Genomic DNA, 25586 nt, shown 5'->3' with positions numbered 1-25586 from the left:
TAGCCGTCCAAGGTCGCCAACCAACGCATGATAACCTTTTTCCCAACGCCAAAACCCTAGTTTTGGCCACGCCTAAACCGCTCCACAGCATGCCGGCCATGCCGCATGTGCCAATGGCATGTCAGCCACCTTGTCGCGCCATACCATGCCGTCCTTCCATTTACGGCTGCAAAAACGAAGGCTTGCGACGATCAACGACCATCCTTCCATCTTGGGTGCAAATCTTAGTCGTCCAAGGTCACCAACCAACGCATGGTAACCTTTGGCCCAACGCCAAAACCCTAATTTTGGCCACGCCTAAACCGCGCCTAGGCATGCCGGCCATGCCACATGTGCCAATGGTATGCCAGCCACCTTGTCGCGCCATAGCATGCCGGCCTTCCCGTTACGGTTTTCAAAATGAAGGCTTGCGACCATCAACGACCATCCTTCCATCTTAGATGCAAATCTTAGCCGTCCAATGTCACCAACCAATGCATGTTAACCTTTGGCCCAACGCCAAAACCCTAGTTTTGGACACGCCTAAACCGTCCCAAGGCATGCCGTCCATGCCACATGTGCCAATGGCATGCCAGCCACCTTGTCGCACCATACCATGCCGGCCTTCCCTTACGGCTGCCAAAACGAAGGCTTGCGACGATTAACAACCATCCTTCCAATTTAGATGCAAATATTAGCCGTCCAAGGTCGCCAACCAACGCATGGTAACCTTTGGCCCAACGACAAAACCCTAGTTTTGGCCACGCCTAAACCGCACCAAGGCATGCCGGCCATGCCACATGTGCCAATGGCATGCCAGCCACCTTATCGCGCCATACCATGCCGTCCTTCCCTTTACGAATGCCAAAAGGAAGGCTTGCGACGATCAGCGGCCATCCTTCCATCTAAGATGCATATCTTAGCCGTCCAAGGTTACCAGCCGACGCATGGCAACCTTTGGCCCGACACAAAGCCGTAGTTTGGTCGCGCTCAAACAATGCCAAAACCCTAACATTCGGCCGCGCCTAAACTATGCCATACTAAAGCCATGTAGGCCATGCTTTCATGCCACTGGATACCAAACGAAGGATTGCAACAATCAACGGCTACCTTTCCTCTCAAGATGCAAAATCTCGACCGTCGAAGGTCACTACCGAGCCGGCAAGTCTCCCAAGCTCAACTTGCCAAACAACAATAACATGCTATATGTTTCTACGAAAACACTCGAGACATCAACACATGTCACGAACTGGGGGATGCTCATTGGGTATTGGTTTGGCGGTTTACAACATGCGGCGTACACTACGCCCGTTACAAGACAGTGTCGTAAGGATGAGGCGGTTAGTAAACACAGGGAGTAATAGTGAAACGCTTTCTTTCATTATGGAACATCAATTCCAGGCGTTACCGGTTACCACCTCCTTCCATTTACTCATCTGTTTTCCATTTCTTACGAGACCAGAGTACGCTTCACTTCGACTTGTATAAATAGGTCTTACCTATTCCCACCGAACAACAAGTTCTGGTCAGGATCATACAATACTCAGTAAACATTTGCTAGCTTTCCCATCTGTTAGCTTCCCACTTTCTGATACAAGTCGTGAAACAACTGCTCTTCCAGAATCAACTATTCTGGTCTCAACACTCTCTTCGCTTCCCTCCCCAAAACCAATCCTTCTCCTTCACTTTGTGACCGAAGCAAGTCTGGAACGACTATTTCTTGGTTTAGGCCGGATTTGTACAGATTGATCTCTCGAATCTAATGTACTCCCTTGCAGTACATTGTTTAGGGTTTAAACATTTCTCACCCACACACCCGAAATTACCAAAATCAACAGAAACCGTTTTCACCCTCAAACAACAGTTTAACCCACCATATAGAAGGTCTCAACTCGGCCGACCGATTAACAATTATCACAATTACCTTGCTGCCACAAATAGTCGTCATTTGTATTTATGTATCCCTTCAGCTTCATGGAACAAATGGCATATCCATTCACCTGAATGACAACATTGCTTAGATTCAGCTCACAATGGCTCACTCCCTTTGCCATAAGTTCTCCTAGACCATTGTATGATCTGTTAAGTGTCAAACTAAATAAAATTAAATTAGTATGATTCTTCCAAAAAATTGATATTACATAGGAAAAAAATAAGATTCTTCTAAAATTTGGGTAATCATCTTTTTCTTTTCTTTTTTTGATCCACATGTATACCCATGTCAAACAACCATCACATCAGAACTTATATATTCCGTTGGATTGACGATATGGTAAATATGGGAAGAAGAAGAATACATTGTAATTAACTTGCATGTTTCCAATTTTGACTGTATAGCTTATATAAACTCATTTGGAAGTATAAAATAGATGCTTATGACTGTTGTAGACTTCTCTTAATGACATTTCAACAATTTGCCAAGAGGTGAATTTCTCTACTGTTCGAGGGGAATGTTTTCAATGGTAGTTAAGAGATAAACTTTTCTCTGTTTTGTTTTGAACTCTAATTTTAATCAGTGCAGTGAAGTATTAAAATGCGGAATAAAGACTGGACCAACCAGTAGCCTTAATGTAGATTTCTTATCAGAAGAAATTGGTGATAGTTTATATCATTTTATTATTTTGGGATATTTGTTTTATAGAAGAAGTTTCATGCTGTGTATATGGTAGGACGGCATTATCTTTGCATAAAATAAAAAAATAAGTATAAAATTAAGATTAAGAAAATATTACTCTAAGATGAGTTTTCCCAGTGGGAATAATCTCATTGCGAGGGAAACGGGAACCCCAATTTCGGTGCTGGTGTGTACGACCACCATGCACAGACATGCCACTGAAAACCCCATCTCCGTGGACCTTAGATTTTCTAGCGTACATCTAAACCCCTCAAAGAGGTGATAAACTCTGCCATGATATACGCCTTGACCATAGTATTTGATGATGTACTGAAAAGCACCTATAACAACAATCTTCACAATGACTCTGTGTAAAAATAAAGGATAAACATCCCAGGCGACAATAATATGTTGGTAAATCTGGGTATTTCGTGTATCCATTTCTTCAAGTTGGACGATCTAAATTTACATCAAGTGCTCCCAGAAATCCGTTCATATCTACAAAACAAGAAAAAGAAAATTAGTGGAGAATGAGTTTTTTAAAAAAAAAAATAAAAAAGAGAGAGATTTGTGGTTGTTACCACATAAAAAAAAAGGCTAGAGAAGAAAGACAGAGTATGTCCCCTAAGCAGGGGAAAAAAGACTGATCCATCAACAATTAGAGAAAATTAAAGGGGAAAAACACACACTTAACAACGGCTGGAGAGGCACGGAAGGATTTTTCTTTGAACCAAAGAAACAATTTTCAATCCATTGCCAATTTTTTTTTTAAAATTGGCAATGGATTGACATTAAGTCCTCTCCACTATCAGGGTGAGCATCCAATCCATTGCCAATTTTTTTTTAAAAGAATCTATATCTTAGAGATTATACTCAGGGATAAACTAACTCATGTCATAATAGTGAGATGGACTTGATGTCAATTTTTATATCATAGAGGTCATGGAGGAGGAATTCTTGTATTCATGCCATGGCCTATAAAAACTGCTTTTGGGCCTTTAAAAATATTTATCACAAAGTGTGTGTATATATATATTCATTTAAGCATAAACAGAAGATAACAAACATCCATGAAAAATTGTAAACTCATTTAACCAGGCCAGTACCAAAAGCATATACCAAAGATCCCCCAACAACAACGACGGTAAATTCTTATGTAAGTATTACAAATAAACGTGTCGTATGTGTTAAAATATATATATTAAAAACAAAATAAAATAAAATCTTGAATTAAATAAATTAAGTTTTGTGTTTAGACTCTTGTCACTAGTTTCATATACACGCCTAACTATTATTTTTCAATAGCAATTGTATTTGTATTTTATACTATATAACTTCTTAATTTGTAGGTCCAACTCTCTAATAGTTTTGGCCCAACAAAATCTTATAAATGAACATATCCTCTAAAGTTTCAATGCTATGTTGTGTTCTAAGAAATAATGAACAACAAAGTGATACTAATATATATAGAGCCCTCATTTCTAGTATTTCGCGTCGATCGTCCTCATTTTTAGTGTCATTAGGAAGCTCCTTTAGTAATTTCGGGGTTTTCCTATAGTCAAAAAGCAAGATGATGACTTCGGTGTGATGAGATCTTTTTAAAGCTAGAAATAAGACACTCGAGCATGTCATTGTTTCTAGATAATCTTATGGCGTAACACAAAACGTGCATGCAAGGTGATTTATATTTTATTTTATTTTTCCAATTTTAACACTAATAATTATAATAATACTAATACTCTTTATCAAATAAATCATATAATATAAAAAAAGTTAACACTAATGATAATTAAAGATAAATAAATCAAATAATACCTGAAATTCTATGCCAAATTGTGTGATGTTTCTAGCCCGTTGAAGGAAATTATTCCTAGTGAACCTCAAATAGTCCTCCGGTGAACACCAATCCTGATGACCAAGGGTGTTCTGTATCTCAATGTCAAGGCCGACACTCCAGCTTGCGACGTTTATGTTGACAATTGCATTATATAAAGCGTGATCACTTTCAGAAGGCTTGGGAATTGAGTTGTCATTTTCACAATTCTGTGTTCTTGTTCTATAGGCATCCATGTAGTCGGCTAGGGTGCACAAGAAAAATAACCATTTTGGAGCATCCCAGAAAATGGGATGGCATGTGATATTTGCAGGATTTTGGTAATATGCCGATGTCATTCGCTTGCTTCATCAAAAACAAAATCGGTATTAGGAATGTAACAGAAGTTCAAAAAGTGAACGATTTTTTATCTATTGAGGACGGGATCAGGTAACAAAACGTTTTTGACAAAACAATCTGAGATTTTTTTTTGAAACTGGGAAAAGACAACTTAAAGTTAATGCTTGTTTTGAAACTGGGAGAAACTTCTGCTTCAATTAGAACCACACTTTCTCATGTTAATAAATCTTATTACTGGTGTTACTGAGGGGTATAGGTACAAGATGAGATTTGTCTATGCTCATTTTCCCATCAATGTTTTAATTACCAACGAAAATAAAGATTACCAATGCTTCAAAAAAAAAGGATTACCAGGTTCGGCTGAATCTCCGAACAAAGTCACGTCCCTCCGGATGATACTTCGAATACTCCTGAAGCACATACCTTGCGATTCGCCCATACACATGAAAATATGAAATCAATTATCCATATCTTAAACAATTAAACGAATTGATTACCTCACTACCACAGGCACAAACAAATAAATAAATAAACAGCTAGTAAAATTACTCAGATGCCAGGAATGTTGAAAATCGGTATTTGTATTGATGTATCCCTTCAATTTCACAGCACGAATGCGATTTCCATTCGTCTGAATGACAACATTTGTTGAGTGCCAGGTGGAGCATCAGGTTGACTACTGGGAGCGCATGACTAACATACGTAGAGCTCTTGCTGAGAACCCCGTCTGCGTCGACCTTAGATTGTCTAGGATACACCTAAACCCCTCAAAGAGGTAATAAAGTGTGCCCTGAAATGGTGTTGAACCATAAGACTGGACGATGTACCGAAGATGTGGAGTTGCAACAACATTTTCCACAATGACTATGGATACGTACGAGGGATGTACACCCCATGCCTAACTATTATTTTTTAATAGCACTTGTGTTAAAAAGTATATATTAAAAACACATTAAATAAATTAAGTTTTGTGTTTAAACTCTAGTTATTAGTATTATATACATGCCTAACTATTATTTTTTAATAGCACTTGTATATGTGTTATATAGTATTATTATATAGCTTCTTAATTTGTAACTCCAACTCTCTAATAGTTTTAATTTGTAAGTCCAACTCTCTAATAGTTTTGGCCCAACAAAATCTTAAAAATGAGCATATCCTCCAAAGTTTAATGCATAAAATTTATGTTGTATTTCTAAGAAATAATGAACAACGAGATTATACTAACATATATAGAGCCCTCATTTCTAGTATTTCACCTAGATCCCCTTAAAAATTTGGTACGGCTCTGATATCAACCTCTGATAAAAAGATTTATAAACTTACATTATAGGATTTTCCGGGTTCTTCAGATTTAAAATAATCAACAATATCCCAATATAAAAAAGAGATTACTAGTTATTAATATGATCAGCTAAGTGTTGAATGAAAAGAAAAGGAAGAAATAACGTATAATGAACTCACTCTGGTAGTTGATGTACATGGACATAGTAATATCTCAAGACCATGTAACCATACTTTATTTCCACAACATTACCTCTATCATTGTCTATTAATATGACCTTACCAAACTTACAACGTTGTTCACCAACATCTGTCAACACTTCAATTTCATTAGATGAAGTTTCTTGTTCATCATTATATTTCTCGATTGTGGGAAGTTTAATTTTATTCTTAGAAAACAAATACATGTTGAGAATCAGAAGATGAAAAGAAGAATCAGTAGTTAGATCTAAGAAATGGCTTGTATGTGGTGTATTTATAGACAAAACCTTATGTGGACATAGTAGATATGTGCTTCAGTTTTGAGGTCAATTTTTTCCTCCGGAAGTTGTCATTCCAATCCATCATAGAAACATTATATTTATTAGGGAACTTTAGTATTTCCCTTGCCCCTTGATTAAGTTGTCAAAATGTACTTCTATCTTTTCAAAATTAGAATTATACTATCAATAACAGAGTAAGTAAAAACCTTAAAATAGTAGTTGACCATCTGATAGCTCTGCGTGTTCACTTTTTTTGGACATATATCTTTTTAGTGTTTCCATTAGGAGATCCTTTGGTGATTTCGTGGTTTGCAAGAGATGACTTCGATGTAATGAGAATTTTTTTTTAATTAGAAATAATACATACAAGCATGCCACTGATTAGATTCTAACAGAGTGCCTTAGAAATGAGACATACTAATCTAGTAGTGCCTTCGTTATTTTAGTTTTTATGGCGTTGTTGTCTAATGTATTTCCAATTAGTAAGTTTTAACAGAGAACTCCAGAAGAGGAAGATTGGTTGTTTTGGGGTTTCTAGGGAAGATAGGGTTTGGTATATAACACTAATTAAATCTACTACTAAGCACCAGGGGCGGATCTAGGATCGAAGATTGGGGGGGAATAAAAATCTCATTGTATGGAGAAAAAATTGATTGAAAGGTCTAATTGCGGAGTTTGGGAAAAAACATACATAAATAACCATTAAAACCTAATTGGAAAGTCGGGGAGTTGTCCGATCAAAAATAAAAAGTCGAGGAGTTGCACCCACTTGTCCTATTCTCCCTCTGCCCTGGTACTGACATCCAAACTAGGTTGGCATACAGTCTATCTAACAAGGAATCATGCGTAAGGCCTATACAATTTTCAGAAGTGATAAAAGGCCCTCAAGGATATGACCTATGAAAAAGATTTGACTAGCAAATATGAGATTGTTGTCTATCTGTAGCATAATAAGAAATGTCTGCATCTCCATCACAATTTACCACAATTGTGAAAAAAGCTTAAAATAATAGCTGGCCATTCGATAGCTCTGCGTGTTCACCTTATAACTTGTCAGTGTTATCATTAGGAAGCTTTCCTATAATCAAAAAGCAAGATGATGACTTCGATGTGATGAGATCTTTTTAAAATTAGAAATAAGATATACGAGCATGCCATTAGTTAGATCCTAACAGAGGGCCTTAAAAATGAGACATATTAATCTAGTAATGCCTTCGTAATTTTAGATTATATGGTTATGTTGTCTAATATATTTCCCATAAATAAATCCTAAAGGGAATTTTAAAAGAAAGGATGACAAATTTGAGGTTTTTAGAGAAGGTAGAGTTTGGTACATAACACTACTTAAATCTAGTACTGATTAAGGGTGGAGATAGGATCGGAGATAAGAGTGGAGGGAAATAAATAAAAGTCTCACCATATGAGGGCAAAATTTAAATGAAATTTCTAACGTAGGAGTTAGGGGCAGAAACATTCATAAAAAACCATTAAAACCTAAGAGGCAAGCGGGGATGGTTTTCGCACTTGTCGTATTCTCCCTTTTCCTATGGTACTAACATCCAAACTAGGTTAGCTTGCATTCTATCTAACAAGGCATCATGCCCAATAACAATACAATCTTCAGAGGTGATAAAAGGTCCTAAAGGCCTAAGAGAAAGATTTGATTAGCGACTATGAGATTGTTGTCCATCTGTAGCACAATAAGCAATTTTTGCATCTCCATCACAATTTAATACAATTAAATGAAGTAGATTTTGGTAACAGAGAATTTAAAAAAAGGAAAGCCGAAAGATTTGGGGCTTCTAGGGAAGGTAGATTTTAGGATTTTGGTATAAAACACTAGGATGTGGGAATAAATAAAAATCTCATCGTGTGGGGGAAAAATTGAATGAAATGTCTAATTACGGGGTTTGGGCAAAAACATACATAAATAACCATTAAAACCTAAGTGGCACCCACTTGCGGTATTCTCCCTACGACCTGGTACTGACACCCAAACTAGGTTGGCGTGTAATCTATCTAACAAGGAATCATGCGTAAGGCCTATACAATCTTTAGAAGTAATAAAAGGTCCTCAAGGATATGACTTAAGAAAAAAATTTGATTAGCGACTATGAGATTGTTGTCCATCTGTAGCATAATAAGAAATGTCTGCATCTCCTGTAGTTATGATTATAATAGTTTTGAGCTGGAAAAAGATAGAGTTGCATGAGGAAGTTATAGATGTAACAATGGAGGTGTAGGTAAAGGAAGAAGCGGTGGGTAAGTTTGATATGGATTATTATTATCATAAAATAAAAAATCGAAATGAATGTTGTTGATGCTGATGATGTTGTTGGTTGTGGTGGTGGATCAACATCAGAGAATTAGATGAGAAGGAGGGGCCATTAGCAATGGCCCCTTTATGCCGAAGGAGCAACATTGTTAATGAGGTGTCATATAATTGAGAGTATATCAAAATCCATATAAAATAAATCAGGAAATCTTTTGTCTTATATGAGTTTTGGTACCCTTCTCAGTAAATTGGTACCCTCGTCAACAGTTCTGCAAACGAGGGATAATAACAATTTCATTAGACCAAAGGGCTCTTGGTACTATGTTTTTACAATGTCTACTAATGGGGATCAGTTCACTAGGAAGATATCATATCCAATAAATGCCCATATAAGACAAATAAGAATATCCTCTCCAATAAACTGGTAACCTATTAATAATGTGGTGTTTTTACGCCCTATCTCCTAAAGAGGATTACATAAATGAACAAGGGATCCTACTATGGAGAACAAGGAAGAGAAGACAATATAGGCCGAGAGATCTACAATATATAAACAAATTCTAGTTAAACGACATACGGACCGTTGTCCAGAAAAATTAAAAACAAATAAGATAAAACAGAGTGCCCTGGACGGCTGGCTGATGGTCTACCATCCAACGTAAAAAAATTGGCTAAACGATAAAGTTTGTCGTTAGCCTTGTTTGTCTCTCATAGGGGATTGTCAGTTGTGTAGCATCTACTACCCAGCACTCCTTCGAATAAAGGAATGTCTGATAGTGTTCGGGGCGAAGGAGGTTTGAAAGGCCCCGTAATAAGGGGAAATTAGATCAAACTGGTGTTCTCTTTCCTTTTGAAGAAGAACACCCCTACGATTTTGAGATTGAAAGATGAAAATTGAAGTGAAATTATAAGAAATTGTGGGTGTGGAAAGTGGAGAAGGTGTGGTTTTGGAGCTGAAAATGGTTATATTTATAGGGAGTGGGATTAGAGTTGTTGCCGGTTTAATCAAGGACGCTCATCTCAGGTTGAGATGCTCAGCTCAACCTGAGACCCGATGGACAAACCCTTTTATTCGAGGATTTGTCCATCCATTTTGAGTGTTTTCCCGTCCCGCTACAGGTGTAAAATGGGCAAATCAGCTAGTTTGACAGTCTCATTAGAGTTGCTCCTTGGCCAGCAAGAGGTTTTGTTTAGCCGGTTTCTGAAAAAGTTTTGTTTTCAAACTGTCTATTTATGGCCGCAACTTGTGCAAGCTGAATATGTTTTTGGCAGGGTGCCAGCTGGTACTAACTTACATGAATTGAATAACAAATAAAAGTAGTTCGTCAGGCTTGTATACAGAAGGCGAGGGATCAAAAAATTATTGCCAGAAACTGATAGTTAGGAAAGCAGATACTAAATGGAATTCATTGTGCATTCTAGAAACAGAAAATGAGAAGGCACTGAAGACTAGAAATGTGTAGGAGACCCCGGCTTAAGCTAAGCTCTACTAGAACTCAAAAGAACAATGGCTAAAAACTGACTTTTACGCGTGTTTCTCAAATCTGCAGAAAAGATACTCTAAAGCGCACAAATGCTATCATTTTAAGTTCTTGAAAATAAATGTTATTAGCGTGTTCTCTAAAATTTATGCATCATACTAGAAAGTGAGACCTATCCAAAATCATAACTAGGATAGCTAAAAAAGTGATGCAGTTAGATAAATTTATGCCTGCACTAGCGAAGGAATTGGATAACAATTCCAGAGAAGGTATTTGAGTGTGTACAAGAGAAATTTTGAGAAATCTCTTGTTATGTATTGTGTCTTCTAAAATTTTTATTCGCCCAGACCCTTTACCTATTTATTCTGCATGCATATAAGCTTGATACTGACACCATGCATAAAACCTTAACAAAATACCATGCAAAATCAAGTGAACCCGAAGCAATGCACAAATGGAGAAGGAAACTTAATTGTCTAGCTTATGTAATTCATACCTAATGGTGAACATACCTTAAGCATAATCCTCCAGCTGCATAATCCGAGTGCTTCAGTTTCAGTTCATTGTAGCCTGCAGTTAACTTGGATTTGCATAAAACCATTGTCCAAGCTTGTACAAATGTCTTCCCTGGCTTTCGTGGTAGTGCTCAGAATACAGGACTAAACATTTCTTACAAAGATAATTCAAGAAGGAAAATATTCAATAAGCAGATAGAATCATCAACAATTAGTGCTCGTACCGAAATTTGATTAAGCGACAACTCATTGTAACTGAATGAACAAAATCTATTATAGCATGTGTGCCCACATTGTTTTACATGGGTAAAAATCTAACAAAATTTTGTAAAAAAGATCGACAAGTTACAGAAGGAGACTAAAGAAACAAGTAATTTTCTACAGCATATCTGATCATCTCCTACGAACCTTTTCTTAACTGTTCTAAAACACCTAAAACTTCCATTCTCATTTCTTCCACTATCTTTAACTTTATACAGAGACTTCTTGCATTGTCTCCTGTCAATTTTGATTAACCAAAGAACCACACTCTATGTTACATGAAAAAAATTCTCTAGGGGAAGGAAGGTTAGAACTCTGTACAGTGTTAGAAGAGATAATCCTAATTTGTGCTTTACAGTTGAAGGTAATCTTTGGTTTCTCAAAAGTATCTACCGAAGCATGGTAACCTCATGTTCAGTCACAATGAAAATGGCAGATTTTTATGTATGGGACCTAAAATCAACCTATTTCGCTTTGTAAATCCAGAATAGAGGCAGATCAGATCATTTTATGGAACCTCCAAGGGAACCATCCAATATCTCTGGTCCCAACCGTCCAATATCTTTGGTCCCGTCGATCCGATAGGCATTTCTAAACTTGGGATAAGAACCATTGGACATTTCCTCTGGATGTCCACACTGATGCAAGAGACTGATTATGGTCACAAATGCAGTTGGGTCATTACCATACCCATCTCTCCTTGTAAGGGTTCATTCATTGTGTGCACCCTTTCCTACGTGTGTGTCTGTGTAATATATATGCACTTCATGACCTATTTCACAGTCATCAATATATCAGAGTAGCTCCCTTGTGGCCATTATCTTGCATCCTCACAGAAAGCTTACCAATTAGATAACCTTGGCAGTAATCTGCAAGCCTGTGGCAGCAGTGTAAGCTTCGCGATCTTTGGGCACAGGCAGCGGTGGGAACTTGAGTTCCATGTGGGAGTATGAAGAAAACCATCTTAGCTATGTTCTGCACTTTTCTTTGTTAGGTTAACACCCTTTGCCTTCTCCATCTCAGCTTCCTTTTCGGCTTTCTTCTTCTCCATCTCAGCCTGTTTACAGTTCTCCTCGTGTGCTTTTCGGAACAACCTCACAAAGTTGAGTAGAGTTGCAGTAACTGCAGTTCAGATAAGATGAGAGAGAAATCAATCCAAGCATCAGCAGTAGAAACGACAAAACAATGAAGGACGGTGGAAAGCCCACAGATCATACTGAGGTTGGGAGAAAAGGTGAAAACTCTTTAACTCATATATTATATAGTAACATTTATTTACACCAACCAACATATTCTTCCACAACTATGAGTTTTAGAGAAACGAGAATAGTAATGGATCCAAGAATGTTAATGAAAGTCTGAAGATACGTTGCTGCGGAATTAAGAAGGGGGGCCCAGGATTAAATATAGGGTCACTGAATTCCAGTAGCCACACGAATAAGTGCAATCTATATTCCATCTTGTGGCACACATGCCAACGGAGAGTGATCCATCATTACAAATCTGACTAGCACATGATTATATGATAATAATGGTATGAACATCAGAATTGCATTTGGGTACACAGTACATCAGGCAAAAGGTTCGGGATAAAGCTAAAAAAGAAAAAGACCATGCACATCTTATCAGGTTGGTTTCGAATTAAATCTCCTATATATGGCATCCTAGCTCACTCAGTTTTAATTTAATGATATGTGATTGCCAACAGTTTAGCTTGCCTTCCAATTGAAACCTTCTCATGGAACCAGAGAAAGATTTTGAGAATGAGGTTCTGCCGAGGTCTTTATATTTTAGTAACTTTCAAGAAGATCTTTCTTATCGACCTTCACTGCCAAGTACAGAATGCACATTAACTTATGCCACCTTTAAATTAGAAAATCCCTTCAAATACTCCTCTAACAAACATTTTCCCTCTCTGCTCAATGCTCATAAGAGGTGGTATCCAACCCAAGGTTTACCACTCTCTTCCCAATTTTTACAGTTTTACCACCCAGTAACTCTAGTTCTTTGCGTGAACCATATTTGACCTGTTACTCTTTAGATCCAGAATAGCTAAAAAAAATGGCCTCTACCTATCAGCGCAAGAACCTCGCTGGAAAGAAAAAATAATAATTCAAATCAATGGTATTAGGTCAAGGTTTTGTGATCTTTAAAAAACTCCCAGACCCTAACGAATCGCTCTGTACAACGAATCCAGGTATCAGAGAGTCATAGAATTCGGAGTTCGTGACATCTTAACTTTACCTTGTTCAAAAGGGCAACGGGCAGGGTCTTCACCAAAATAAAGGGCAAGAGCATCTGCATTTCTACCCTGTCCACCAACCAAACATCATTACAAAGAAAAACATCAGAAAGATAAGGGCAAGGGAAACATTGAAGTTCAACGCGACAGTTGAAGTTAGTTAACATACCACTCCTGCGTATAGAGATGTTAACGAGTTAACGTCTTTTTCAGCTGTACCAATAAACTCTTTCAATGTCTAAACAACAACATACACAGTTAATTTGTAAGTGAAACAATCAACATTCATCATAATTTTTCTTTGAAGCTTCATGCAAGCTTTTGGGGGATCAAGTACTTGAATCTCTACCTATCCCGTAAATGCATAACACTAGGATAATTCCGGAATTATACAAAATCATTGTTTTAGTTATATATGGTACAAAAAGACAAAGATAAAATGAGATTTTAAATACCTTACGAAAACCTTCTGTCACAGGACCATCATTTTCAGATGCATTCAACTCCTGTTTAACCTTTTCTAAACCTTTGACAATAGCTTGCATCTCTTCTGCTAAGGACTTCAATTGTATCTGTGTTGTACCCAGGTTGCGATGTTAACGCATGCCAATGATTTAATGCAATCCAGTTTTAGGAAATTGTGATTAACCACGGAAAATTACAAATATTATGAACCTTTGATGCTGCCTCCAGGTTGAAAAGATCCTCATGGAAACTTAGAAGTCCCGGAGACTTACTGGCAAGTACCTGTGGCTCAACAAACCACATATTAGTAATTTCCGATTAATAATGGAAGACAAATAATCCACGAAAAAGTTAGATAGAAATATATGTCCACTTGTGTGCGTATATCAATGTGTGTTGAGTGAAACATTCTTAAGTTTCCGAAGAAAAAAAATTGTTACGTTCAGGGAAGTTATGGTGCTGGTTCTTATCAAGACAAATCAACGGTAATGATATCCTCAACAGAGTTTTAAAAAAATATATATCTCCAACATGTCATCATATGAATAGTTCAAGACATTAGACACTGGTGAAATGAAGCACATGCATTAGCTGATTTTACAAACAATTTTCAATAGTAACTTACGATCCTCATATTTTAAAACTTATGAAAAAACATACGATCCTAAACAAGAAGCAGCACTAAATACGTTTCCTTGAGGTACCAATACTTACGTGTCCAATAAGCACAGTCAACTGCTTATATGATGATCAACCTGGTACTCCGCCATTATTCTTCTGTACCATTAAGACCATATTTGTGGAACCATTCATTTCCATTGGGCTTCTAGTTATATGCATTTGGACTTCAAAGAGTTGATAATAGTGTCCATATTTGAGCAAGCTGCATATTGTGCATCTACGCATCCTAGATTTTTCAATTCAAGATCCTCTTTTTCATAGATTTTTGGGTTCAAAAATGACATGGGGTCTAGATATACATAACTATGGCCTAGGCAAATGCACCATCGACATGTCATTTTTGTTTCCAAAGCTTTGGCTTCTATCTGATTACAACTATAAGTGAAGTCAAAGGGAATCTTGTTTTAGTTCTAACTTCTAATATATCCAAGTCAATTACAACATGAGGAATAACTGTATACCTTACAAAGAAAATGCATGAGTGTCATTTTACTATTAGAAGCACGAGTATCAGTAAGTTTGAGAAGACTGTCCAATCGAAATCCTACAGCAGAACCTGCAAATAATAACAACCAATTAAATTTTCTCATAGCGTGTGCTTTTGCACTAAATGAAGATGCAGATTCAAAAAAGTTTGGAGGTTATGATGTGAGACTATCTCGCGGTTAAATCAAATAATCAAACAGCTGGTTAAATGAGCAAGCAAGTGCAAGTATAATGTCACGGGTTGTGATATACAATACACGATCTTGTACATGAAACTTAGTGATACAGAAACACACATGGTGCTTATCATCTGTTTTTCTTCTAACAATAAGCACTACTCAATACTGAATTTTCCCAACCAACCAGGTAAAGATGAAATAATGAATAGAATGGTCTAGCATGTATCGAAGTCTTATCAACTAGGAAGTTTCACTAATTTTTTGAGAGGGCTGTCAAATCCCCTTTACCAGAATCATCTTAATGTTGTCCCTGGAAACCCCAAATATAGGAATGATATGTCAGAAATAGTGAAAGCGATCCTAATCCATGGCATACAATTAGGAAGGAGTTGGGATAGATTATATTGAGATAGTTTCACATATACAAAGGAAACAATTGGTAGCACAAATAATGGTTGAATAGCTGCAGGTTGAATGTTCTTCTGATAGAGATCAAAGCTTACATTTATCATTTATGGAATCAAAAGTGAAACTACTTTGACTGAAGACTACGAAAAAAGACAGGTGTAAGGTTCAATCCCCAATGAATGCCCAGATTGAATGAAAATGTTTTCCACAAATTAGTACTTCTACATGGGAAATCATCACAAAAATGGTTGAATTTGCAATTTGCTTTGTTCAGGATGACGCTAGTCACTAGACGCAAAGTTAAATTGCTTAATCAGAAGAAAAAAATACATTAACTGGAAGCAAATTTTCTACAAATTAATCTACACCGTTACATCACTGACACCTCGATTTCCTATTCATTGTTCACAGCCCTCTTGTATTAGACCCTTTTATATATTATATCCTTCAGTTAAAACCACCTAACACACCCTCCTTAGAGAAACATGCATGGCAAAGTTGTTCAGTAGCCGGATTATGTCAACTAAATCCACCATTGCTCTATTCGGATTTGGTTTCAGACGAATATAGCAAGTTACTGTAATAAATAAATCTCTGAGTTGTTACGGGAAAACAGGATACAGCCATACAGGATTCTAGGAACTTCGAAAACTGAAAAGCAGAAACAAACTTGCCTCTAGACAGAAGAGTGAGACTTAAAGACGACAGACCATAGATATGGTTTTACGGAATTGAATGATTATGAGCTGTTAATATGCAACTTTTTTTTTTTGTAACAGCCAGAGAAGCTAGACATATGAACAATACAACAAACGCAGAGGCGACTTTCAAAGAAACATGTGAACGTACTTATGTATCGCGCAAAACTATCCAAGGAACAGCAGAATTTGAGAACAATTATGAAATTACGTACCCCTTGCAGTTCCTTGATTTAATGTATTCCCAAGCCAAAGAATTTTCCTCATGATATCTTTCAGCTTCTCGGAATTTCTAACCTGTTAAGCAATGATATTACAGAATTAGTACAGAGTGAATAAATTCATAACGAACACAGATTCTGCAACCACTTGTACAATACCTCGTCACATGCAGAATTCACTGTCATTAAACTCTTTCTAAAATCTGTAGTCTGCGAAATAAGTTAGAGAATTAAATTTATCGAGGGAAAAACTGATCTGTAAGTTCTGATTGATCACTTTCCAGATGATAACAAGAATAATTGGAAACAGTATCTGACCTGAGCACCAAACTGTATCTTGAAAAAAAAAACTCTTAACTTAGACTCCACCCGTGGAACTTTCATCAACTCCAAATAAAACTACAACGTCAAAAGCCAGTAACTAGCAAAATCAATTTTTTATAATATTAGCAAGAATATTAAGACATGCACTGGAACTTGGATTATCATTAAAAGGTCAGTGTGAACAGTATACACCTAAACATGAACACATAGGTCACCAAAGCAGCTTATTTATTGCATGCATGATCCCAGAGAATGTGATTTCCCCTTTCTTGAGAGTGGCGTTTTCTTCTTCTTCTTTTTTTGTTTGTGCATGTGTTTTTTTCCTTGAGAATGGTGCATTTTACTAAGAGTGGGTTTGTTTGTACGCCTCCTTCTTGTAAAGAACAAAGCATTGCCAATCTCATTTGATGCCAACATGTTACAATTCACACAGATGTTACCAGGATACTAACAGGTGAAAATTCCTCTAAATTGGGACTACCAGTCCTGCTCCCATGGAGGCCACCCAGATTCTTCATTTATCTATTGAGTTCTTTTTCCTACATATGATTATCATACAAATTGAGACACCATTTTTCTCCTTCACCAGCCCACATGAGAACGAATATTATCAAATATGAAATATCTCATTCAAACACAAAATTCTGCCATTTGGTCAAAACTCAACTGTGGAAGCTGATTTTTCTTGTCATTGTACCCATATTCATACTAGGCTACTACCGAACATCAAAAATAAAGAACACATACTATAGTAATATTATTAAAATGACAAAGCTTAATACAGACCTGTTCGCATTTTCCGAGATTTTCCCTGTCACCAGTGTAATTCTGTCCAATAAAAGACAAAAACAATTTAGCACAAAGGAAAGGAGTAATGCTTAAGAGCCCATGAAAGCAACAGGGAACCTTTGTAATGTGAAGAATCATTGTAAAGAACGAAGCAAAATAATGTCAAGATTAAGTATATATTTCCACACCCTAAGAAGTTCCATCTCCTCTTTCGTTGGGCAAAACTTAATAAGATTTTCCACTTGATCAGCGTCTAAAATAGATTCATCCAGTGCCAGTACTGCAGGCTGTAAGCACACCGCAGATAATCAGGATAACTCAAAGCGGTAAATATGTTGACAAAAACATTGGAAAAAAACTAAGAGGTAGTTATCAAAATTCATGGACATTAACTTAGAAAAAGTAGTATTTTGGTCTGCTTTAACAAGGAGTAACTTGCTCAATTGACAAATGTTAATGCTGTCCATGTATAGGTGATCTTATCATCAAAACTTGAGGTAATTGGGAACAGGAAACAAATTCTTTGTCATCTCTTTAACTTGGGTTAAGTCCAAATCAGAAAAGAACAGTTATCCACCATAAATTGAGACCAACCCTTCCATATTCGAGTGGTGCCATCACTCTTATAACTTATCTTAGTGACTTTCTACGTGTTGATATTACATCATAATACAACAACACTTGATGCATACAGCAATGTTCACCACAGCTAGCTTACCATCAAATCAGAAAGTGGTATCTTAACTTTTGTGAGCATGATTTCGCAGTTGTAAGCCCGACGTAGGTCAACCTGAAGGGAACCATGAAATTAAAAGAGCGTGTTAAGCGAAGGGTTGGTATTTGAGAAAGACAAAAGTAACATAAGAAGAACATTAGGTGTGCCTTTTCAAGTACGCACCATGCATTTGGAATATTAGAACTGAAATTACTACCTAAATGTTGAAGGATGGTCCCTAGAAGCATATCAAGTTACTATCAAGAAATCCTTGTATACAAACTATCATCCTTCCTTTCTTTAAAGAAAAGAAAATAACCTCATTACACCATGCATGATCATTTAGACCTAAGCATGTAGAGAGCAAACAATCATTTGGATGAATTACCAAGGTGACTTTGTTTGGTTTGGATCCAGCAGAATTCTTTTTCTCTCCAGATTTTCCTCCTTTGTCAGCTTTATTTGGAACCGCAGCAGAGAAGAGTTTTTCAATTTCTGACAAATCAAACTCAGATACACTGATACTCCAAATAAACATTAGTAAATATGAGTTGAAGTGTTCACCAAGAATGGCGACTTTGAATAAATGCAAAAATAGACTCTTTCATACATACTATTAGCTACGAAATTGAGTGACTCAGTAAGCACCCAAATCCAAACGAAAAAACAAGGCAATAATACGAGTTTACAAATTTCAATTTCAACCTTGTTTGAACCCAAGCTAATACCTAAACACCATTCAGGATGTAGTTTGAAGCAAATAAGCACAGTATGTTTCTTAAATCTTTAAAAAAAAAATGCCTGATCATGACGAAGACAACCTAATCACATTCACAGTAAAAATTATCTGTCAAAGGCTAAAAATAAAAGAACATGAATACTAGTCCCAGAAGAAACATCACACGAATGATTTGTCGTCCTATGCTAATCTTTTAAGATGGTGGTCTCACTATCATGCAGGTCAAGGTCGATTGTATATAGCCTCATAATGAGCACTCGTGCAGTGAACAATAACAATTCTATTTACATGTAATCACATCAGGTATTTAGTAGTAACACCAAGAAAAACTGTAACACTACCTTTGAGGTTCCCCGTGTTTTTGTAATTCTTCCCATAAGCTCCCTTTTACTACTCGTGTGACCTTACTCCAATGCAATGGCTTTAGTGATGATTTACGAGGTGCTGTAGCTGCAGGGCGTGCAAGTCCACGTCCTCCTAACGAACCTCTTGCATTCATACTTGAACCGATTGCATTTCCTTTGGCACCAAAGGGTGGGGGTGGAGGCGCAGCACCACCTGGAGGTCTTGGTGGAGCAGGAGCACCTGGTGCACGACCTGGAGGAGGAGGAGGTGGCCCTCCTCCCATAGGAGGAGGTGGTGGTGGCGGCGCTCCTCCCATAGGAGGAGGTGGTGGTGGTGGAGCTCCTCGCATAGGAGGAGGTGGTGGTGGCAGCGCTCCTCCCATAGGAGGAGGTGGTGGTGGCGGAGCTCCTAGCATAGGGGGTGGCGGTGGAGGTGGTGGTGCACGCATAGGAGGAGGTGGTGGAGGTGGAGTACCATACCCTGGAGGTGGAGGTGGAGGTGGTGGTCCACGCATAGGGGGTGGTGGAGGTGGAACACTGGACATAGGAGGAGGTGGAACACTGGACATAGGAGGAGGAGGTGGTGGAGGTGGAACACTGGACATAGGAGGAGGAGGTGGTGGAGGTGGAACACTGGACATAGGAGGAGGAGGTGGAGGTGGAGGTGGAACACTGGACATAGGAGGAGGAGGTGGTGGAGGTGGAACACTGGACATATGAGGAGGAGGTGGTGGAGGTGGAACACTGGACATAGGAGGAGGAGGAGGTGGTGGAGGTGGAACACTGGACATAGGAGGAGGAGGAGGTGGAACACTGGACATAGGAGGAGGAGGTGGTGGAGGTGGAACACTGGACATAGGAGGAGGAGGTGGTGGAGGTGGAACACTGGACATAGGAGGAGGTGGTGGAGATGGAACACTGGACATAGGAGGAGGAGGTGGTGGAGGTGGAACGTTACATACAAGAGGAGCCGGTGGAGGTGGTGCTCTATGCATAGGAGGAGGCGGCGGAGGTGGAGCTCCGTGTTTTGGTGGAGGAGGAGGAGGTGGTGGTGGTGGTGCCATTTGCATAGGACGATCTGGTAGATGTGGTGTTTCATGTACTGGAGGAGGTGGTGGCTCCCCTTGTCCAGAAGGAGCTGCTAAAGGTGACAATTTGTTAACTAGAGGAGGTGGACGTAGAGGTGGTGGTGGCGGTGGTGGCGCTAAATGCACATGAGGAAGAGCTGGATTCGGTACCCCATACGCATAGGGAGGAGAAAGTAATGGTGGCGGTGGTGGTGCTGGTGCGCTGGAGGGAAGAGAAGGTGGGGGGGTGGGGGGGGGGGTGGAGGAGGTGGGGTTACATGCGTAACACGACGTGGTGGAGGTGGGGGAGGTGGGGGAGGTGGTGACACATGTATAGAACGAGAAGGGGGTGGGGGTGCTGACATAGAACCAGGAGGGTGTGGGGGCGGGGTGATATGCATTTGGTGAGGAAGACGGGGAGGGGGTGAGCCACTTGGTGGAGGAGGTGGTGGAATTGAAGCTGAAACTGAAAGTGGTGTTCTTCGTATGTGGAGAAGGGGTTGAGGAGCTTGACAACCATGCAAAGGTGGAGGTTTGGAGGGGGGAGGTGGTGCTGAGGTCACCACTAGCATAAGCCCATTTGAAGATGATCCAGCTCTCAAAACTGATGGAGGAGGTGTCACCGACTCAGCGGATTCAAAAATACTTTGCTTTGGAGGAACTGGAGGGGCCGTCGAAACTACTCCATCTAGTTGGGAGAGAGATTCAGAACCATTTCTATCTCTAACTAAAGAGAAGGCCTGAGGTGGTGGTGGTGGTGGTGGTGGGGGTCGGGGTGGGGGTGGAATTGGAGGCGAATAAACATAGGACAAACTTCCACTACGAGATGGAGGTGGAGGTGGTGGCGGCGGTGGAGGTTGCGGTGGAGGCTCTGAACATATTGGTGGTGTAGTTAGGCGCTCAGATAAAAGAGGTGGACGAGTCATCTGAACTGTTTTGTCTATACCAGGAGCTGGAGAAACTGCGGACAGAAGAGAAGACTGGAGCGGTCCAGATGGATGATGAGTCCGCCTTGGAAGAGGTGGTGGTGGTGGAGGAGGAGGGGGGTGAGGATGAGAAGCACGTGTTACTGCTGAAGAAGGAGATGGTGGCGGTGTAGAGAAACTAACTATATCTTCTGCAGAAACAGATGTTGTCACACTAGCAGCTTCACCATGTACATTCGTCAAGCCTACTGGAGTTACATGAAGATCATCTGACGTCTTCCCCATACTAAGGTCTTCTGGAAGTGGAGCAACGTCAACTAAAGCTGCCTTATGATATAATGAAGACACGTTGCTTAGAGGATCCATATGCTGCGCAGTATTAGGTGTTGATGATTTTATAGGAGCATCCTCAGATTCCTGGTGTTGGATACTTTTTACTTCAACCAATGCATCAGACGGTTGTTTGGAAATGGGAAGGGAATTCCCCTCCAAGGTGAATGACAGTGAACTCTGCCCATGATCAGTTTCCGAGTTTTGATGATTATCCTTGGATGCTAAATTCTTTGGGGAAGCAATATTATCCAGATCCTGCTCTCCCACACTTGACACAACCTTGCAGTGCACATCAGCTTGTGTTTCTTTTTCGCATTGTAGATCTGAGCTTACTGTCTTAGCTTCAACATCATAAGTGCCGTCATCCGCAGTGCTGTCATGAAGTATTGGAAGCTCAGGAGCTTCCTTCCATTCCTCTTTGTGATTCTCTTCATCCAATTCGTCTTCTTGAACACTAAAGCAATCAGTATTTATTTTGTCGCCATCACTTAACATGCGCTCTTGCCCTGTGACAGGCTCACTATCCGCCTCTCCTTCCTGTACATCAATCTCATCCAATGTGCTTTCTTGTTCTACGAAAATATCAAAATCCCCTCTTGTCTCCATTACATCTACATTGCTGAAAGTATCCTCCACCTCAAAGAACTCCTCATGTGCACCTTCTGTCTCACCATCTTCTGCGTCTTCTGTGTCGCCCTCATCTGCACTAACCACTTCTGAGCTGCTGTTAGAACCAGCAGCATCGGCATCCGAAAAGAGTACCTGGTTCAGAGATGAGTATGCATTCAACTCCTACCATTTCAGAAATAAACACTACGAACGAAAAAGATTACCGCATACCTCTGCTTTAAAGTCCTTTGGGAACTGGACCTTGGCATCCCACAGGAGATCAATCTCATCGCGGTTCAGCATGATAATACTTGATCGGATGAATGATGTATTGAACATAATCCTGAACATCATTTCCTCCTGTATCATTTCTTCATCCAAATGGAGGCATTCTAGAACGATATCCCCTTGAACAAGGCAATGAATGTCTAGTTTAGCTGGTGAACTCTGCAGGTGTACTTTCATATCAATATTATCATATTTTAAATAGAAATGGAGATTCATATATACAGGTTTTTAATTGAGAAGAAAATACCTGCAAGTAGTGGTGAACGTACTTCTTTCTCTTGGGGGTTGAAAATAGAAGTTTTGAACTCCGCCTGTTTGTATCAGATAAAGGATCCTGACCATAAACACGGACTATGGGCCTGCAACCCCCTTTTACACTGAATATTGGGAAGAATCTAAGAATGAGACAGCCCAAAATTAAAGGTCTAACTGAGGGAGGCCATTCTGAACCAAGACTTCTTCTAGTAATGTACTGGAGATATCTCATATGGGAAGGCTGTGGGTTCAAAGGAGAAAGGAGGTGGAGGAGCTCCTTAGGAGCTTGTTTGTATACCATTTCAAGTGTTTTTTGCTCCCCGGTGTACTGCTTTCTACATAACAGGAGGCCTGCAAGCATGAATGCCAGCACAGGCCACCCACCTTTCTCACAATGCATCAACAGTACGTTCTGTTGCCCTTCAATTGATAACCAGCTTTCACTTGATTTTAAGAAATGAAGGACCGTCTCCAACGGTAGCAGAGGACACCCTTCATATTGCTGAGGGTAGTCCATAACTGTCATGTCATATTCAGACAAAATATCTGCAATTTTGCTCCTCATTTCTCCCTCCCTGAAGTTAAATACCATGAAAGATGCATCAGGGAAGTGGTTTTGGAGCTGGGCCACAATACCAGCCAGGTAAACCTTGTATTCAACTTCTTCCAAAATGTCTGTGGAGAAACAACAGTCGAACACTGCACCAGCATATAGGCAACAAAAGAGGCTCAACTCAGTGTCACAAGCTTTTTGTTGATTAGAAGACACAATGTTTTGGGCAAAATCATTTTTTTTTAACAAACATTAGTGGCATGTGCTAATTTTGCTTCCAATAGTTATCTGGCATGCATTCAGTCTTGTAGTTTCTAAAAGCTGAATCTGGCATAAAAATTTGTTGATTAAAAATAAAATAAAAAAGATGATATAATTAAATCACCAATCAGGTTGCAAACTTAAATGGTATAATTAAAATCACTAGCCTTCAGCGAACGAAAATACACTACCCCGATACCGATAGTCCAGAATTTATGGAGACTATTATTTTCACTTATAAGGGAAGGGGATTAACAAGCTTCAACGTTTCAGAAGAACTCTACTATTACCTTTCTAAGAGAATCTCGTTCTGTCTTCTTTTACTTTCAGAAAAGGGAAACACTAAGTAAAGATGAAGCTGACTCAAACTGGATTAGTGAATCTTGAAAGAGCAAATTCCAAGACCTCCGACATAGTAACTCTTTTTCCTTTTGGAGTGTACAATGTCCAATTCTCACCGCATAAGGAAACAACTTATGGGAAATGAAACTTGAATTTTATGAATGCAGTTTTACAGCTTGCTAGAACCTAGTATGAAGCTCAACTCTCTGTGGATAATTTAATGAAGTTCCCGCACCAGTTATTTACATATTTTCTATACTTCAGCGAGAATGTGTGTTTGTGTTAAAATCATCAACAATGTGACCAAAATTCGTGAAACAAAGTACTCCAATTCTAAGTAAATTCCTCCAATTCTATAAACATGCAAAAGAAAATAGATAATTTTCACTTTAAGCTTCAATTAAACGTTTGTTCATGCAATTCAAACAGGACATGGAATTCAGCGAATAAGGTGAATGTTTGGATCTAAAAAAACGGAAATTAAGAAACAAACATACCGTAAACTCTTTCAGAGATCTCAAGAAGGCGATCTGGTGGCTTCCTATAGAATAATCTTCTGAACAGCGCCATTCTCTGGCGCTGCTTCTTCTTCAATAGGATCCAACCCTATATTTCTAACCAACAAATCAAAACTCTCTCCATTTCCATTGGAGATCCAAATTTCAAGCTTAGAATCACAATTTCTAAGATCAATTCATAGCACATTCACAATTTGATGATCATATTTTTAATGGTGATCATGAAAATCCATGAGTTACGACCATAAAAATGTGACGAAGAAAATTAGGTTAAACAGAAAAATAGCAGCACAGAAATTGAAGTAGTTGAAGCAAAAAGTGAGAGACTAAATTGAGAAAAATTGAAGAAGAATGAGAATGGATCCAACAATTGGGAAACGGAGGAAGAAAAAAGATTAATTGGGGAATTTATTATCTCCGCCTTTTTATGGAAAGAAGAAGGTTTGTTTGAAGTGGGGGGGACTGACTGAGATTGATTAATTGATTTAATTAATGAGGAACAGAAAATCTCAGAAAGAACCCCGTTACCCTGCGAAACTTTTGCTGGCTGGGATATACGAGGACACCGAATGACACGGGGACAATAAGTTAAAATACAACTCTGTTTTTGCCAAATGAAGCTCTTTTTTAGCGGTTTCATTTTGCCACGGGGGATTTGATACCCCAATATAGTTGGGGTGGGGACGAGGTGGGACCCTATGATACATGATGGCTCATAACCAACTTAGCTAAAGTTTTTTTTTTTTTTTCACGAAGTCTGTTATTGGGGCGTCACACTCCTTTAGAGGGGCGTCACCTAATAAGACAAAAACGGGTCACCAAGGTTATTATTGGGACGTCACATTCTAATAGAGGGGCTTCACTTGAATTTTTAATGTCCAAAAAAGTGGTTATGGGATATCCTAACACATATATAAAATGTCTAGATTACCCTTTAACTAGAAGTGATTTTACGTCCAGGTTTGGATTAATTCCAAACGTAGAATTTTATTTGCATGTAATTTTACGCCCAGGTTTGAATTAGTTCCAACCGTAGAAGCTCATTTTACGTTCAGGTTTCTTTTAATTCCAACCGTAGA

At 38.8% G+C, this 25586-nt stretch overlaps 1 protein-coding gene across 1 annotated transcript; it reads right to left on the bottom strand.

Moving 5' to 3' along the window:
• Positions 1–11055: 11055 nt before the first annotated feature.
• LOC113296474 (formin-like protein 20) lies at positions 11056–25041 on the bottom strand. Its single transcript, XM_026544781.1, has 18 exons — positions 24487–25041; positions 22826–23532; positions 22522–22737; positions 20701–22443; positions 19353–20653; positions 18661–18790; positions 18276–18347; positions 17746–17844; positions 17555–17596; positions 16763–16843; positions 16604–16654; positions 16439–16520; positions 14914–15008; positions 13982–14053; positions 13762–13878; positions 13476–13544; positions 13309–13375; positions 11056–12186 (listed from the first exon to the last, which is right to left on the bottom strand). The coding sequence occupies exons 1-18, from the start codon at positions 24557–24559 to the stop codon at positions 12029–12031; spliced, it is 5175 nt and encodes a 1724-aa protein (XP_026400566.1). The 5' UTR covers positions 24560–25041; the 3' UTR covers positions 11056–12028.
• Positions 25042–25586: the final 545 nt, after the last annotated feature.

The sequence above is a fragment of the Papaver somniferum genome, chromosome 7 (assembly GCF_003573695.1).
Source record: "Papaver somniferum cultivar HN1 chromosome 7, ASM357369v1, whole genome shotgun sequence".
Taxonomy (NCBI): domain Eukaryota; kingdom Viridiplantae; phylum Streptophyta; class Magnoliopsida; order Ranunculales; family Papaveraceae; genus Papaver; species Papaver somniferum.
Note: the sequence above shows the minus strand (reverse complement) of the source record. Positions and strands in the feature narration are given on the sequence as shown.